The sequence below is a fragment of the Molossus molossus genome, unplaced genomic scaffold (genome assembly GCF_014108415.1).
Source record: "Molossus molossus isolate mMolMol1 unplaced genomic scaffold, mMolMol1.p scaffold_m16_p_19, whole genome shotgun sequence".
Classification (NCBI taxonomy): domain Eukaryota; kingdom Metazoa; phylum Chordata; class Mammalia; order Chiroptera; family Molossidae; genus Molossus; species Molossus molossus.
Window position 1 is genome coordinate 50513967 of NW_023425354.1, and position 18160 is coordinate 50532126.

Consider the following 18160-nt stretch of genomic DNA (forward strand, 5'->3'; position numbering starts at 1 on the left):
TTCCCATTAGCACTTACCATCTGACTTATTACATAAATTTTTATTTGATCATTACCTTTCTCTCCTTGTAGATTATAAGCATCCAGAGGACAGGAGCTATGTTCACTGCTATACCCACATAACTTGGAACAGGGCCTGGCGTGTAGCAGATGCTCAATAACTATTTGTGGAGTGGATGAATGAATGGGTCCTGTCTGAAGGGGCAGTCTCAGGGAGTGTTTTCTTTAGTAATTTTTTTTAACAATTTAGAGAGATTGAATAAGATCAAGACCAGCAAAAGATAATTATATGGTGGGAGGGGTGGGAAAGGGGATGCTAGGAGGTGATGGAGGTACAGAATATTGAATGCTCTGCAAAGCCATATATAATATTTAAAATAATAGCTAGGTGAGAACTGTATTTATGAGTAAACCATTTTGGAAATAAAAATGACAATCTTGTTTAATTTGTAAGTTTACTGTAGTTTTTATTTACTCTACATTAAGAGAAAAATAAACATCATAAAGTAAGTGACCAAAAATAGCACATTTTGTGCCTCTCTTTAGTCATTCCACAGCATCAGGGCATGATCACTCTTCACTTATGATTTTTGTGTGAACCTCGCGGCTCTTCACCCGCAGCTTGTTGACCTGGGACTCAGCGATGTCAGCCCGTTCCTCGGCCTCCTCCAGCTCGTGCTGGAGCTTGCGGAATTTAGACAGATTAGAGTTGGATTGTTCCTCCTAAGAGTAGAGATAAAAATATGAGAATTAGACTTTGTGTTTCTCATTGCACTTGTCACCAAACAGGAGTATTTCATCAACTCAGATATTTCCTTCTTGTGGTCAGTTTGCCTTATCTGACTTCAAATCTGGACAGAATTTATAACTTCAATGACATTTTTTACTTTAAAGAATCAAGAAACCATTTTGAAATGGAAAGGGCAACTTATTATGTCAAACCCATACAAATGTGAAATCCATTTATGATGTATGGGTTGGGTGGAAAGGAGCAAGAGACCCAAGTACCCCCCATTACAGAGTATAGTAAATAAATGTGAGGTCAAATTATAACTGGAAAAATTTCACTTTAATTTTTTTGCCATATATTTTGACTGGTATGCAGAGAAAGGGAAGAGTAGGGCTAGGAAGAAAGTATGCTTCTGTTGGTGGAACTCACTACTATTTGTGCTTTTCTTCTTTCCTTTCCTTATTTCCTACCTACCTACTTCTTGCCTACTACACTGTGTCTGGAAGAATGAGAAAAACTAGAAAAAGTGAAGCTGGAGAATCTTCCAACATGACCTTATTGCTATATAGCAACGTGGAGAGAGGAGCCCCCTGATGATGATATGGGTAGTGAATGGGTAAAAAACTTAAGTTTGGCTTTTGAAAACACTTGAGTTTTTGCATTATTAGAGAGAGATGAATACTTACCATGGTGTTAGAGTTTCTATTGTATATCCTTTGCAGCTATCAAGTAAGGTGGGTTAGTTAGAACTTTCTTTTTTCCCACAAACCTTATAAATTGTGTAATAATAAAAATATCTCCTTTTGAAGTCTTACTCTGTAATTAGGATTTGGGGGTAAATTTGTATTTATAAAATCATATCTTAAAATATGAGTTGTATATTCTTACTTTGTTTCCTTCTTTCTCATTAACACCTTCTCTTTATGCACTTTCTACCCCTCAAAACCCTTTTTTCTTCCCCCAAAGACTTAAAGATACTTACAGCCTCCTCAGCTTGTCTCTTATATGATTTCACCTTCGCCTGTAATTTATCTACCAAGTCCTGCAGCCTGAGAACATTCTTGCGGTCTTCCTCAGTCTGAAAGTTTGAAAAAATGATCATATTCAACCCAGTGAAATAAGTCTGCTGTAGGTAGTAAAATAAGTCACATTGGCATGATGGCAGCTGGCCTGGGGTTGGTTAATTCTGAGGCTTCCTTCATGCTAATAACAGTCACCATTCTTATTAAATGCCCACAATTTGCAGGCACTGTGTTAGGTTAATTATACAGGGTGTGGCAAAAGTAGATTCACAGTTGTTTGTATGGAAAATAATACAATAATAAATAATACAAGAACAAGTTCCGTGTTCTGCCTTCTCACAACTGCAAACCTACTTTTGCCTACCCTGTACACATCTTTTCAAACCTTATCTTCCTACCTTGGGGAGTGGATGCTGTTATTCTATTTTATAGGTGATGAAACGAAGGTTTAGAGTGTTAAATAACCTACTCAAATTTTAAAAAATTAGAGAGGTCAAATTAGAGCTAATACCTATGTATCTGGACTTAAAACCTACATTTTTCCCTCTCTTATGCTATTATCTAAAAGCCCTCCTGATTTTTCAAGTTTAGTATATATCTGTGATAAGTAACTGTGTCATTTGCCTCTTATATGTACCAAGTTAATGTGTATTTGTGAGTGACACATAAATTGTCATCAGGTTTCCAATTTCCCACTGGGCAAGAAGTCTGGATATTCTAGAGCGATTCCCTTACCTGGTAGGAAAGTTCCTTTACTCTTCTCTCGTGTTTCCGCAAACCTTTAACAGCCTCAGCATTGCGTTTCTGTTCATTTTCAACCTCTCCTTCAAGCTCACGTATCTGCAACCAAGAAAGATACAGAGTCAGTCTTGGAGGATATTAATTAGCTCAGGACCCATTGAAGGTATTAGGTGGATGTCCCCAGCTGCAGAACAAGTATGAGAGTGAATATGTAGGAAGAGAGAAAGGTAGAGGGAGTTCCCTTTCCCCTTCCAAGATTCAGAGAGATTGAGATACATACTCTAGCCTCCAGTTTCTGGATCTGTTTCTTCCCACCCTTCAGGGCCAGCTGCTCAGCCTCATCCAGACGGTGCTGCAGGTCCTTCACCGTCTGCTCCAGGTTCTTCTTCATCCGCTCCAGGTGGGCGCTGGTGTCCTGCTCCTTCTTCAGCTCCTCAGCCATCATGGCTGCCTAGTTAGTCAATAAATCCAGAAAATAAGGAAACATAGTAATGGCAGGTAGCACACGTATATCAGTAAAACACATGCTCATCTTGCTCACATCAGTGATGGCCTTCTTGGCCTTCTCTTCTGCATTGCGTGATTCTTGAATTACTTCTTCCACTTCACTCTGGAGTTGTGAAACGTCATTTTCTAATTTCTTCTTGGTGTTGATCAGGCTGGTGTTCTGTTAAAAATAGTCAGTAGGAATTACGAAGAGTTACAGTTTGCCCTCATGGGATTTTATAAATGTCTTGCTTGTTGGCTCATGCAAGGGACTAATGGCAACATCTCACTAAACATTAAATATTTGCTCAGTATAAAATAATTATTTACAAGGTTGGAGCCCCTCCCCCCCCGCCCTTCCACTATTGCCTTGAGGTCCATCTGATTTATGCATAAGGACTTCTGAAATTTATGAATGTCTATATAAATTAATTGCTCTTTCAGTCATATTTCAACTGGACATTACTATTGTGGTATTATGAAAGGTTGGAAATATTAGAAAAGAATAACTTATTTTTGTGACTGCCTGGTACTGGGAGTTTCTCATTTGGGAGGAATCTATTTTCTGTGAACTTTTCATGCTTTGGTCCCTTGGGAATGCTGGATTACAAAAACAATTTTCTTAAAATTTCAACACTGTGGTTCTCAAAGGGAAGCACTACTACCTCAGTGAGTATTTGGACATGTTTGGGCCTGGATATGTTTGATTTGTCAAATGGCTAGAGGGTGCTACTGCATTTACTGTCTGGGCAAGTCAGGGATGTTAAGTATCCTGCAAGGCACAGAAAGCCAACTGCTGAAGTGCCCCTGATGGGAAACGCTGCATGGAACATTGTCAGATGTTGGAGTCAACAGATATCTTTGTTCATGTTTGGTCCACATTATGCTTATCAAAATAAAGAACCAAACATTATTTTTAAATAAAAAAGTAATACCCTCTTTTTTTGGGGTAGAAAATCTAAAAACTACAAATAGGAACACACACATAAAAACATTTATAACTTCACACCCCAAGATAACTGCAATTAATATTTTAGAGCATACTGTCCATCCTTTTTAAATATATACATATATTTAAAAAAAATTAAAATGGAGTACTTTCACAGTATAGTTCTGATTCTTCACAGTACACCAGCATATGTTTGATATGAGAGTCTCACCTGGGTGTGCAGGAGCTGGACACGCTCACTGGCATCCAGCAGCTCCTGTTCTGCGATTTTCCTGCTCCTCTCTGTCTGCTCCAGAGATGCCCGCAGCTCCTCCACCTCGGCCTGCAGCAGGTTGGCTCTGCGCTCAACCATCATCAGTTGCTCCTTTAGGTCCTCCTGGCCCCGGAGAGCGTCATCCAGGTGTAGCTGGGTATCCTGTTAAGTAAAAAGAAGGTCTTAGACATTCTGAAGAGGATATGAATATCCTTGGAGATGAACTGAGAGAATGTACTGGTGCCAGGAACATGCTCTTTCAAATGGCCTGTCATTTGAAAGAGCATGGATATGGTGATATCACTAACTCACATAAGAAAGACTTATTAGGAGACAGATTCTTCTGTTTATGACATTAACTTGTTATTTTTTTCATGTGCAAGTCCTAGTGTCTATCATTTATGGAGCATTTTTCATATACTATACCTAGTACTTGATATCTGGTGTCTGATTTGATTCTCACAATAACCCTGTGTTCTACAAAATAATCACTCTAACTTTGTAGAAGAAACAGAGGTTCTGAGAGGTTAAGTAATTACCTAAAATCAGACAGCTAGTTAAGTGACAAAACCCAGACTCAACCTCGGGCCTGTTGGTGCCAGTCTTGCACTTGCTTTCATAGCACACCTTATCTCTGGGCCTGTTTGTGTGTTTATATAACATTTCTTTCTTTCTCTCTTTTTTTTTTTTAAATCCTCACCTAAGGATATTTTTCCATTTATCTTCAGATAGAGTGTGAGGGAGGGAAGGAAGGAGGGGAGGAGGGAGGAAGAGAGAGAGAGAGAGAGAGAGAGAGAAAGAGAGAGATACATCGATGTGAGAGACACATCAATTGGTTGCTTCCCACATGACCCTGACCAGGACCAGGGAATGAACTGAAACTGAGGTACATGCCCTTGACCAGAATTGAACCCAAGACTCTGGTCTGCAGACCAACACTCTAACCACTGAGCAAAAGCAGCCAGGGCTTTACATAATATTTCTTTTTTTTTTTTTTTTTTGGTACCGACCCTAGCGGGAACTGAACCCAGGACTCTCTGGTCCGCAAGCCAACGCTCCAACCGCTGAGCCAAACCGGCCAGGGCCATAATATTTCTTTTAAAATATTATATTCTATGTGTATTTAATTTAGTTACCTCTATACTATGAGCTGTATAATTTATTAAAATAAAAAACTGGATGGTTTAACAAGGTGTTTTTGAGGAATGGAAGACCAGCAACTTGCCTGACTTATCTGAACTGTTAAATGTAGACTCATTTACCTTCAGGATCCCTTGGGTGTTCCTGTAGTTCCTCAAGCTCTCTGCAGCCAAACGGTTGGCATGGTTCAGCTGGATTTCCATTTCATTCAGATCTCCTTCCATCTTCTTCTTGACTCTCAGAGCATCATTCCTGCTCCTGATCTCAGCATCCAGCATGCTCTGCATGGACTCCACGACTCTAATGTGGTTTCTCTTTAGCTGGTCAATTTCCTCATCCTTTTCAGCAATTTTCCTGTCAATTTCAGACTTGACTTGGTTCAACTCCAGCTGGATGCGCAGGATCTTTCCCTCTTCATGTTCAAGAGATGCCTTAACAAAACAGTGATCAATTAATAATGGAAAATAACTTGAATATTTGGAATATATTTCTTGTGAGCCTACTCTTATTGATATCAATTTATGTAATATGATATAATAGTTCCAGGAGCCTTGCTAGGTAAACCATTCTTTTGTTTATTTAGTTATGGATTGTACAGGGAAGCCCTGTAATAAAGGTGCTTTGTAAAGTATAAAGGGCTGTACAAATATTACTAATGTAAGTACTAACAAAAATTATATATTTAAACTTATGTGAATTCAATCAGTTTTACAAATTAAAATGTTCATGTGTAATATTTTAATTTTTAGAAATTCTGTTTAAAAACATGTTTTTTCTGATTATGTAATACATGTTCACTGTACATTATGGGGGTTATATATAAAAACAAAGAAAAAAACTTCATGTTGTGCCCTTACTCAGAGATAACCATTTTAATGTTATTTATTTTCCTAATCTTTTTCCTGTTTTTATATATATTTCTATGTAATAAAATTATGTTGTATATGCAAATATTATGTTGCTTTAAAAATTGTCTACAATATTGTCTGTATTACTTATATTTAATCTCTGTATAAAATTGCATTGTATGGATGGTCCATAATTTTCTTTTTGTTTTTTGTTAATCCTCACGTGAGGATATTTTTCTGTTGATTTTTTTAGATAGAGTGGGAGGGAGGGAGGGAGAGAAATATCAATATGAGAGAGAGACATCGATTGGTTGACTCCTGCATGACCCTGACTGGGGCTAGGGATCAGATCTGCAACCCAGGTATGTGTCCTTGACTAGGAATCAAACCTGTGACCCTTCAGTCCACGGGCTGCTGCTCTGATCACTGAGCCAATCCAGCTAAGGCCATAATTTTCTTAATCTTGTTCTTGGAGTAGACATCTCTTTATTTAAAAGCTTTACTTCCATTTAAGATTATTTTCTTAGAAAATAGAGTTGATGGGTCATAGTATTTACATTTTTAAGGCTTTTGATTACTATTGCCACATTGCCCTTTATAAATCTTATACAAGTTCACCTTCTCACCAGCTTGGTGATAAGGTATATACTTTACAGTATCACTGCCCGCTTTGGGTGTTTTCACTGATATTTGTCTTTGATCCCCCCCCCCGCCCCCACACACACCTAGTAATATATACCTCTGCTTCCTCTAAGGCAGCCTGAATTTCACATTTCTCTTGTTCCACTTGCTTCTTTATTTTCTCCAATTCGTGGATTTGCTTCCCACCTGCAGCAATCTGCTCAGTGAGGTCAGAAATCTCCTCTGTGAGTGAACAGGCAAGGGAGAAGTGGTGAGCTGATGGCCACATGGAAAGGTCTAGTCAGGCTCTGGGGGACAGGGAAATTCAAGAGGACTCACGTTGCAAGTTCTTATTCTCTCTCTTTAGTGTTTCAAGTTGATCCAGGGATTCCTCGTAGGCATTCTTGATCTTGAACAGCTCAGTGCTGAGAGAACGAGACTCCTTCTGGGAGGCCTCAAGTTCAGCCTGAGTCTCCTCCTGCTTCTGTTTCCATTCTGATAGGATCTGAAAAGCAGTAAATCATCAGCCAATGCAAGGAGAAAAGGAGACTGAGTAAAAGATGGATAAAGGTTAAGCAGGCTGGGCCACCTTGTCAAAGTTCCTTTGCTTTTTGTCCAGGGCTGCGCAGGCAGCATTTGATCTCTCCACGTCCAGCATGAGGTCCTCCACTTCATTCTGGAGCCGCTGCTTGGTCTTCTCAAGGGAGGCACACTTGGCGTTCACGGCTTCTACATGTTCCTCTGCTTCTTGCAGACGCTGGGCCAGCTTCTTCCTGAAAAGTTAGCCATGCAATTTGAAAGAGTAGGCAAGCAATAACCTCCTTGGCCTCCTTTTACAGTCATTTTTCCATGGCAAATAACATGGTTGTCAAAACTGGTAGCCAGAACTCTTTCTAGATTGATAAACTGTATGACCAGGTTCAAAGTGGTGAACAATTGGATTCAAGTCCTTGGTATATTGTTGAATTTTTAGAGACTGCTGTTAGTGCTCCATGTGTCTTACTACATAATAGTTCAGAATTTTTAGGACTTCTGATTATGATTGTAGAGAATGCGTGACCAGGATACTTTTATTGATTAAAATATATATCTTATCTCATTCTAAAAAATATTTGAGGCCAAGTAGTTATTTTATTGGACAAAAAATATACTGAGCATATTAGCTTTCTCAAAGTTTCAACTTTATTTTATGTACTTATTCTCTGAAGAAATATAACCAGTTTCTTCTACTCAAAGTTGAACAATTCCACCAGAGAAAGATGATGATGGATAAATCAGGACAACTCATGCAGTTTAAGGAAAGACAGGTATATTTCTTCCTTCTGAACCACCTACATTTGAAATTTCCCAGTTGCGTGTCCACTGTTTATTCTTAAGGTTCAGTTAAGTCTTTAGCCCTGAAGCCAAAGAAGATCTACTTGAAGGTCCCCTTTGGTCTGTATACAGACTAAGGCTTTACTGGATTTAGACAAATCCTGGACATTATGTATTGTTTAATGACCTCTAACATTAGTTTCAGGAGCGTTTTCTTTCTACTGCAATGCTTAAGGTGGGCTCTGGAATCAAAATGTCTGCTTCTAATCCTAGCTGTACCATTTATTAATCATATGTTCTTGGGTTAGTTGGTTAACCTCTCACAGCTTCAATTTCTTCATCTGTAAATAGGGATAAGAATAACCAACATAATGTTGCTATGAAAAATTAATGACCTAATGTATATATAGTATTTGACACATAGTATACACTCAGTAAATAGTAGCTTCTGCTATTATGTTTCCATTGTCATCAATATCATGTCATTTTCCTCCCCCAGAGTTCACAGTACATACTTGGCCTCCTCCAGCTCCTCTGTGCGCTGGATGGCATCTGTTTCATACTTGGTCCTCCACTGGGCAACCTCGCTGTTGGCCTTGGACAGCGCCCTCTGCAGCTCGGCTTTGCCTTCCTGCTCTTCCTCATACTGTTCCCGCAGCAGGTCACAGTCATGGCGGGAGGACTGCAGGGCGTGGGCCAGGGCGTTCTTGGCCTGGGGAAGTACCAGTTCAGTGACTTAAGTTCATTTATTTAGTGATATTTGGTTTATGCATTTAAAGTTGAACCTAACTGGACATGTTTAGATTTGATTAGCCAAGATCTTAGGTAAAACTTACTTTAGTTTCTTCTTCTAGCTGACGTTTCATGTCCTCAATCTGCTGAGCAGATGCTTGTTTGCTCCTTGAAAGCTGAGAGACCAAAGCATCTTTCTCATCTAATTGTCGGGAATATTCACCTAAGAATAATAGAAGTAAAGGAATTTGTTAATGGTGTTAAAATTAATATGCTTAACTCTTTTGTACTTATATATGTAGATATATCAGCTGTATACTTCTAAGTATTATAGAACTGGTTAGAACTGGAGATTAAAGAGCAGAGTTGCTGTGGGAGTATAACAAGTAAACTTACTTGCTGTTTCTTGATTATTTTTTTCTTTCTGACCTGCTCAGCAAATTCTGATTGTCTATTTCCCTCTTAAATGGAAATATTGCTACTTATTAAGAACTTTGGAATCACTTTTATTTAGTACAGAGTTTCAGGATTCAGGAAAAGGTCTTTACCTGATTCCGTCTGCAGGCGAGCTCTCTGAGCCGTCAGGTCATTGATCAGCCGCTGCTGCTCTTCTTCCTTTGATTTAAGTTCACTCAGTTGATCTTCTAGAGTGCGGCACATCTTTTCCAGGTTTCCCTATGGTACACGTGGCAGTGCAATATGAGACGTATGCAGTAAAAAAATGTTAAACCTTGATTCTTAAAATATTTTTACAGTGAATAAATTTATGTTGTGTGAATAGAAGCTTATGACACCAACTCTGTCGATCATGCTGGGATTCAAGCATGGGGAGTGCATAGTATTCCTAAAGAGGTTATTGTTGGAGCCCATTCATTTATCTCAACAAGACTGACACTTGCTTAAAGTGGATTTTGAAGTAATCTTAATGGGTCATATCCAGCATTTAAAAAATGAAATAGAATGGAATATATTAGAATAGAAAATATTAGATTAGTACTATAAGCTGCTTGTAAACAGTGTTTAGTGACAGAGAACAATGGGTGTTCTAATAGGTTATTAACTTCATTTAGAGACGGTATTGGGTACCTTGGCTTTGGAAATGGCCTCTGAATTACTGCTAAGGTCATCGATCTCCATCTTCAGCTCACTTTTCTCCTTTTCCAGTTTCTGCTTGACCCTCTGCAAGTTGTCTATTTGCTCCCCAAGTTCAGCCATACTGTCTGCGTGCTTCTTCCTTAGAGTGGCTGCCGTGGCTTCATGCTGCAGGGTGGCCTCCTCCAGGTCCCTGCGCATTTTCTGGAACTCAGCCTCCCTCTTCTTGATCATCTCAACCTGGGCTGAAGTTGCCCCACCAGCTTCTTCCAGCCGCTCGCTGATCTCCTCCAGTTCCCGGGAGAGGTCAGAGCGCTGCTTCTCTGCTTTGGCCCGAGAGGCCCGCTCTGCCTCGATTTCCTCCTCTAGCTCCTCACTGCGGGCCTGGGGGTGACACAAGCACATTAACATAAATTTATCTCAGTTTCAGGATTTTTTTGGGTGCAGAACAATGGAGGTGAGATGACTCACCTGCAATTCTTTGATCTTCTTCTGGAGTTGAATTTCTACTGCCTGCCCATCTTCAATTTTGCTTAGCAGATTGCTGATTTCAAATTCTTTTCTTTAGAAAGAAGAAGAAGACATTAGTACCCATATGAATTTAAAGATGATATCACATAGAGTTTCTTTCTTTTTCCTGGAGTGCCTACTTTTTAAGTTTTTCATCAAGTTGCTGTTTGTCATTTTCTACATCCATTGTGGATTCTTGGGCCAATTTTAAGTCTCCCTCCAGTTTCCTCTTTGCTCTTTCTAGATCCATTCGAAGTTTCTTTTCTTGTTCCAGAGACCCTTCAAGCTAATGAGAAAGTCAAGTTTGTTAAAAATTGAAAATATATTTTAAAAATGTTTCAAATGGTTATTAAAAATATACTTACATCATCTACTTGCTGCTCTAACTTGGTTTTAGCTTTGGTCAGGGTGTTGACTTTGTCCTCTTCTGCCTGCAGGTCATCCAGGGTCTGCTGGTGGGCCTCCTGGAGGGCCTTCTTCTCCTTGGTCAGCTTAGCTATGATTTCATCCAAACCTGCCATCTCTTCTGTGAGGTTTTTCACCTGGAAGGTCAAGGAAGAGATTGTCTCTACCATAGAGCAGCTTATTGGATGGTAGAAGCTCTGCATAGTACAGCAGAATGTGATTCACACCTTATTTTCTGTGGCATGTTTCTCCTTTTCAACCTTGGCCAGTGTCAGCTCAAGGTCATCAATGTCTTTCTTGAGCTCTGAACATTCATCCTCCAGTTTCCTCTTCTTGGCTGTCAGCTCAGCGTTGATTTCTTCCTCATCCTCAGCCCTCTCAGTCACCTCCTTGATTTTGGCCTCCAGCTGGATTTTGTTTTTAATCAGTTGCTCACACCTTTCCTCTGCATCAGCCAAACTATCTGCTTCCTGTGGAGAGATTCAGTGGGACACTTAGCGAACGTTTTACTTATTTTGAACTTGTTCTTGCGCAAAGTAGTAGTGTTCACTGCATTTTTATGAATTTTTTAGTATGAATATCAATTAAACTTAATTGAATATTATTACATGGCCTGGAGAAATGCAACTAATTAGAAGTAAGACTATAGGTTTAGAAGCAAATAAGTCTGAAAAATGATTGGACTGAAGAAATGGACTATTTAAAAAAGCAGTGCATAGAAGAGTGGGAGGAAACCTGGGTTCTTGTCCCAAATTTGCATGATCTTTATTGCTTTATTCCTCTTATGTTTAATGATCTCATATGTAATAAGAGGGTTGGAAGAAATGATTACTAAGAGCATGTCAGATTCTGACTTAGTCAAATTGATTACTTTTATTTTTGAGCATTTCCTGCTTACCTCAAGCAACTAGTTACTACATTGAATATAAAAAAGAAAAGAAAAAGACCTTATGTTATGCCTATGAATAGATTTTCATGCAGCATTTTACACACTCAGAATCTTTCTGATAGTCCAAGTAGTGCTATAATTATCCAATATTTTCATTTCCATTTTAAGAATTACCTTAACCTCAAAATGAATTTTAGAATATATAAAAATATGTAATTTTGAAAAACCTTATGGCTCAATAACATTTTTATAAGTTACTAAAGGATTCAAATAAAAATTAGTTTAGCCACTAATTTATTAAATTACACTGGCATGGGGAATTTCTTTAACTTTGCAGTGTTTTTGTTTATATCTTTTAAATGCTGAAATGGATTATAATGGGAACTTCTAGCGTTCCTCTTTATCTATTTTTAGCAGTGATGCAGTAAACATTTATTCACTGACTGATAATAATACCTGTCAAAGAGGATCAGATGAAGACACTGTGATCCTGTGCTTTGGGGAAACTAACTTTTATACAAGTAAAGTTATCAGAAGTAAAAGTTGAAAATAGCTTGAAAATGTTAGGGAAACTATTCTTTTCACAGGTTTCTTCACAACTTTGTTGGGCTTGTTGGACCAAGTAAAGTGGTGTTTAGCCAGAGTGTAGGTGCCAAACCCCCACTCTGATTACAACTCCTTTCTGAACCAATAAACAACTGGACCTTATACCCTGGTAGTTCAGTTCAAGTACCACAAATATATTTGTTGAGCTAACTCTTAGAGGGTTGAGGAAAAGAGATACAGAGAGGAGTAAGAATACTGTCTTTCTTGAATTTAAATACAATCTCTACACTTGCATTCAGAAAATGGACTATATTTTAAGGCTGGGATGAAGCAGGGAAGGCAAATGGATAAAATGAGATTTGGAGCTTGCCTTTAAACACTTTCTTCATTTTAAATTTGTGATAGGTTAAATGCATTCGTTGATCTTTTTTTGCATTGTGCCTTCCTCATAGGAATATTGTAAGCAATGTAAAATACTAAAATAACAACTTGAGATTTACTTTTTCAAGAAAAGCCTTTTGTAAATCCAAAGTTGTGTGTGAATTCCAGAGAAGCTTCAGCAACATGGCACACTCAGAATACAGAGTACTCACAGATTGAACCTGCAGTTGCAGGTCATTTTTCTCTTTTAATAGAGTGACCATTTTTTCCTCCAGTTCCTTCCTCTTTGCCTCCGACTTGGCAAGCTCATCTTTGGTTTTCTGGAACTCTTCCTTCATGGTGGCCATCTCCTTCTCCGTCTCCGCGCTCTTCAGCAGCGGCTTGATCTTGAAGAAGAGCTTCATCCAGGGCCAGTGCTTGACGTTCATGAAGGCGCGGACATTGTACTGAATGCAGAATAATGCTTCTCTGAAATGACACAGAAATATCAGTGTAGATTGAGCTATCAGAGACAATGTTATTTTTTATCCAAAACTCCCCCTTTGAAGGACGCCCCCCCCGACATATAAATTATATGTCAAATTCTGTATATGTTAGATGCAGGCTTTACACACACATGTACACATCTTCACACTTACACTTATAATAATCCTCAGTATAACCATTTTGCTGATGCTTATCAGAGTGAACAGTTCTGGGTTTTCAAGTTCCTATCAAACTAGCAAAGAAGCTGTCTTTAGAAGGGGAATACTTTATATATATATGAGCCTCATGTACCATTTTAAGACCATTTGAGATATTATAATATTAGTGATTCGGGAGTAGATGTGGCATTTATAAATCGATTGAGCTGCTTGCTTGTTGGCATATGGATGTAAACTATGAAATGGCACAGATTGCTTTCTGAATTGCCCCACCTAAACTGAGCTTATGATTTATCACATCTTCCTTGAAGCCTCTCCTCATTTTTTTAAAAGAATTTTTATGATTTTTAGAAGAGAGGAAGGGAGAGGGAGAGAGAGAGAGAAAGAGAAACATCAGTGTGAGAGGATCGGCTCCTCCTGCACATCCCCTGCTAGGGTTCAAGCCCACAACCCAAGCATGTGCCCCAACCTGGAATAGAACACCGACAACCTTTCAGTGCCTGGGATGATGCCCAACCAACTGAGCCACACTGGCCTGGGCAACCTCTCCTTTTTTAAACTCACCACTGAATTCTCCACTCTATAAACTTCTTTTGTTAACTTCTTTGGATAATATACTGGCTTTTCTCAAATTCGTTGAAATGCCTCATTCTTACTTATTATATTTTTAATATCTGCAGGGCATTTAGCAAATTGAGCTCCATTTTAAAAAATTTAAATAAAATAGTAATAAAAGGTACCCCTTCTGCAAACTGTAGCAATCAATTAGCAAGGTTTGACTACCTTGTGGCAATGTGTGTGTTTCTTCAGGCTTTCTAAAATGGAAATTCTATATTTATAGGTCCAATTTATAATAACCATAATTCTGAGAAGGCAGATACTATGACACAAATTATAATGTAGAAAAACACATGTAAATGACTTGGGAACACATAATGCAGGCCTAAATAAATACTTAATGAATAAAATGAATGCAAAATGTATGTGAGGACAGGGAATGCAATGGTGCTATGTTAGATAGAGCTGGATGAAGTTAATTAGAGAAAGGAGGAATGGAAGTTTTGAATTCATAAATAGATAAATTAGGATGAGGGAAGAGGGCTTATGCAAACCTGAAAATAGGAGATAAGCAAATTGTTTAACCTGGCTGGAAAGGCTGTGTGGTTGGAAATGATAGATGAGGTGGGGAATAGAGAGGGCTTGACAGCTCGCAAAGTAACCTGGATTTGATATGGGAGACCGTGGGGAACAAAAACTGAGATGTGGCATGGTGAAAACAGTGCTTATTGCAAATTATTCCTGCAGTGGTATGTGAGATAGATGGGAAGGGAGAAATTGGAGGGAGGAAAGAAGCTTTGGAGGGAATCCAAGTGTGAGAGGATAAGCAAAAGCTGATGTGTTGTAGAAGTGAGTTCTGAACTGGGTGAAAAGCACATATTAGCCACAAAATGAAAGAGATAATGAGTGATAAAGGCTGACTAATAGTCCCTAAGGGACTACAGTTCTGATATTCAGCATTGTTGTTACCTCCTTTGCAACATCTTCTGATATTCTACCCTCATTAGGAATCCCCTACAGACTGCTTGAGTTCTTGTTATAATCTGGGCCAATTTGTCATCTCTCATTTCTTCCAGAAGACCAAGAAGGCCAGCTTTGAAGAAAACCTTTAAAGAGAAAGGGAGAGTCAAACAGCATCCCCCATACTACAGGAGACACAGAGATGGCAGAAGGTACTTGGATCAAGTGCAAATCAATAACAGTTATACCTTTGTGTGTCCGAATTTATATTGAGTGTGGTCAATGTCAATAGACCCTAGAAGTTTCTCAGAAGCTTTCTTGCTGTCAATGAACTGTCCCTCTGGGATAGCACTTGCATTTAAAACTTTGTATCTGTTCAAAGAAAGAAAGAAAGGTTAGGAAGGTGTGATCACATATGAACATTAAATTACAACAAAAAGAAACACCAGTAAAAATATCAAAGAAAGATTAAATTAGAAAATCCAGCTGTCCTTTAAGTTCACATAGTAAAACAATATGATTTTCCCATTGTCTAGTGCATGCCTTCTTCATATTTTTAAGAAGAACCACTTCTTCTAACCTGTTATTCTGTCTACCACCACAAGATTACCTTATTTGGCTTCTTCATTTTATAATATTTACTAGGCAGGATATATGAAATACAATGAACAGAGGACAACAATTAAGATGATTAAATATTCACGGCATTCAGTGAAAAACAACAAAGAGAGACTGACCTTTGTTTAAAGTCCCCGTATAAGATTCTGCTTGGGAATCCTTTTCTGCAGATGCGGATGCCTTCCAGCACACCGTTACACCTCAGCTGGTGCAGGACTAGTTCATGCTCCATGGCCCCTAAAAGTATATCAGAGTATTTACTACTGGGCACTGAATTTTCAGACTTGTGCCTGATTATTTTACGCTCTTATATCTTACCAGGAGTTTTGGTTTCATTGGGAATGATACACCGTACGAAGTGAGGGTGTGTGCACCTCAGATTGGTCATCAGTTTATTTAAATTTTCCTAGAAAACCAGAGAGAAGAGACTTGATGAAAAAGTTCTACTTCAGATTTCCATTTTGTAATAATATGGAACTAAGCTATATACTCTCTTACCTATTAGGTGTAAGGATGCGAGGCTTTAATTGCTCTGTATTTTAAAGATATCAAGATTCTAGCCTGCCAAATAACCAAAAAGCCAAAGTACTGGGAAGAAATGTAGCTCTCCAAGGTAGTAATTTCTGACACTTAGGATCTATCCTATAAACAAGCTGAAAATTCAATAGCCTTGATGCACAGGAAGTATTCTCAACTGGGAGTCAGAAGACAAAAGACTGGATTTGCGCTGCCACTAATGAGCTGCTTGATTCTACAAAATCTTTTTTTGTTTCTCTGGACTTCATTTAAAAATAATTGAGATTATATACAGTGGTTACTGAAGTTAGCAATTGTTCCAACTTTTGCCATTTTTTCCTTCAGTTTATTATTCCCTGGGACCTTCTTTTTTTTTCTTTCTGTATTTTCTTTGAGGAGTTTAACATCATGAGGCTATATAACCTTGTGTGGGTAGATTTTAAGTACCTGAAAATGATCCACAGTCTGAAGCATATAGGAAGGAGTTAGTTCAGAAATAGAGTGATTGGTTATGACAAATGATGGCATTTCACTCAACCATAGGAAACCCACATGCAAATATTTCTCAGTATTTCTTAGGTATACTCTTTGAGAAGTCATAGTTGCTCCACCCACCACATCTCAGTAAACCATTAGGAAATAAACACAGGTAAAGAGTTTTTAATCTTGAAAACTTGTACAAGGATGAAACAATAGTCTGTTGGGTGAGATAATGCAGATTGGTATTGAGAAAGAAAAAGAACAGGGCAGTTTTCCTGTTTAGGTATAGATTAGATTTGCATTTTAGTTTTAAAACCAATGAGACTTATACAAATTCTGACAAAGTAGCCATTAGACCAGACATTTAATACATTCCCTTTTAGAAGAGCCAGTTTTTAAGTCACCTAAGAAAGTCACATTATTTGTAGTAAAATTATTATTATTTTAATCTTGAGAGATATTTTCTAGCTTAATCATCCATCTAAATCACTAAGCTTGGCTTCTGGTTATTTTTATCTATTACAAAAAATTAAATCTACCTCAGAGGACAAAATATGTTTTGGTGGAAGGATGTTTTAAAGAGTGTATCTCAGACTCATTCTCAAAGAGGAACTCAGGAACATTCTCAAGGGCAATATTAGTGGAATACAAATATAGCCTTCCACAGGGATAGCTTTGAAACTCAGCTATGGTTCTTAAAAATCAGCCTTATTATATAATAAGAAAGCTTCTAAGGCCTTTTTGGCATTCTTGAATACATCAGATGATCATAATGAGGAATAACGGGTAAAGCATCAACCTCAAGGAAGTATTGCTTTGGCTGTACCCTGACAAGAGTGAATATTTGAAGTGATATTTATTAACATTCTTTTCTCTCCTAATTTATTCTGAATCCTATAATTATGATAATTCAGAGGAACTAATAGGTTTTCTGAATTAAATTTGTACTTTACCCTGAAGAGAGCTGAGACAGTCTGGAAAGAAGAGCCCTTCTTCTTAGCACCTTTCTTTGCACCACTGTCTGAGATAGAAAGAAAACCCATCAATTAAAGTAGAATTCCAGAGGCTGGAATGGTATGTGAATATTCTGTGAGAATAGGTTTAAGTTAGATTAAGGGCACAGAAGGTACCTGCTTCAGCAGCAGCATATGTGGAAAAGAGACTGGCCAGAGTCTTCATCGAAGACTTCTGGTACAGCCCGACCACGGTCTCATTCAGGGGGTCCTTGTTCTTGTCAAGCCAGCCAGCAATGTTGTAGTCCACGGTGCCCGCATAGTGGATTAGAGAAAAATGGGCCTCAGCCTTGCCTTTGACAACCTTGGGCTTCTGGAAGTTGGCAGACTTGCCCAGGTGCTGGTCATACAGCTTGTTCTTGAAGGAGGCGTCTGTGGCCTTGGGGAACATGCACTCCTCTTCCAGGATGGAGAAGATGCCCAGTGGCTGAATACAGAAAGGTAGACATAGGTGTCAGCCCATCTTCTCTCAAATGATATACACATAGTGGCTGTCATTTGATCAAATTATGTTCATTTCCCAATTAATTATATTCATAAAGTAAAACATAATCACAGTTCAGGTCTTTTTGTTATCACTAGAATGAATTTCCCACTATTTTTCCCTCACATCCAACCCTCAGCATCTTTTTTCTTAATTTAAATAAATTTTTATTTTTCAAATACAGTTGACATACAATATTATATTAGTTTCATGTGTACCATCCAATGAT

The 18160-nt window shown here is 38.4% G+C and overlaps 1 protein-coding gene across 2 annotated transcripts in view; it reads right to left on the reverse strand.

The window, feature by feature from the left end:
- Positions 1–440: 440 nt before the first annotated feature.
- MYH8 (myosin heavy chain 8) overlaps positions 441–18160 on the reverse strand; it is a 30528-nt gene continuing 12808 nt past the window's right edge. Inside the window, exons 15-39 of one of the 2 annotated variants that reach the window (XM_036269509.1) lie at positions 17565–17874; positions 17388–17455; positions 15757–15844; positions 15558–15675; positions 15069–15192; positions 14830–14966; positions 12871–13126; positions 11070–11312; positions 10803–10979; positions 10578–10723; positions 10399–10489; positions 9922–10311; positions 9384–9510; positions 8940–9058; positions 8619–8815; positions 7379–7562; positions 7129–7294; positions 6908–7032; positions 5443–5751; positions 4139–4342; positions 3034–3159; positions 2773–2943; positions 2487–2591; positions 1712–1807; positions 441–722 (exon numbers count right to left, since the gene is read on the reverse strand). In XM_036269509.1, coding sequence (XP_036125402.1) covers positions 570–722; positions 1712–1807; positions 2487–2591; positions 2773–2943; positions 3034–3159; positions 4139–4342; positions 5443–5751; positions 6908–7032; positions 7129–7294; positions 7379–7562; positions 8619–8815; positions 8940–9058; positions 9384–9510; positions 9922–10311; positions 10399–10489; positions 10578–10723; positions 10803–10979; positions 11070–11312; positions 12871–13126; positions 14830–14966; positions 15069–15192; positions 15558–15675; positions 15757–15844; positions 17388–17455; positions 17565–17874 — 4230 coding nt within the window. In that variant the 3' untranslated portion in view covers positions 441–569. Of the gene's footprint in view, positions 723–1711; positions 1808–2486; positions 2592–2772; positions 2944–3033; positions 3160–4138; positions 4343–5442; positions 5752–6907; positions 7033–7128; positions 7295–7378; positions 7563–8618; positions 8816–8939; positions 9059–9383; positions 9511–9921; positions 10312–10398; positions 10490–10577; positions 10724–10802; positions 10980–11069; positions 11313–12870; positions 13127–14829; positions 14967–15068; positions 15193–15557; positions 15676–15756; positions 15845–17387; positions 17456–17555; positions 17875–18160 lie in introns of both variants that reach the window. The other variant, XM_036269511.1, reaches the window with a different exon arrangement.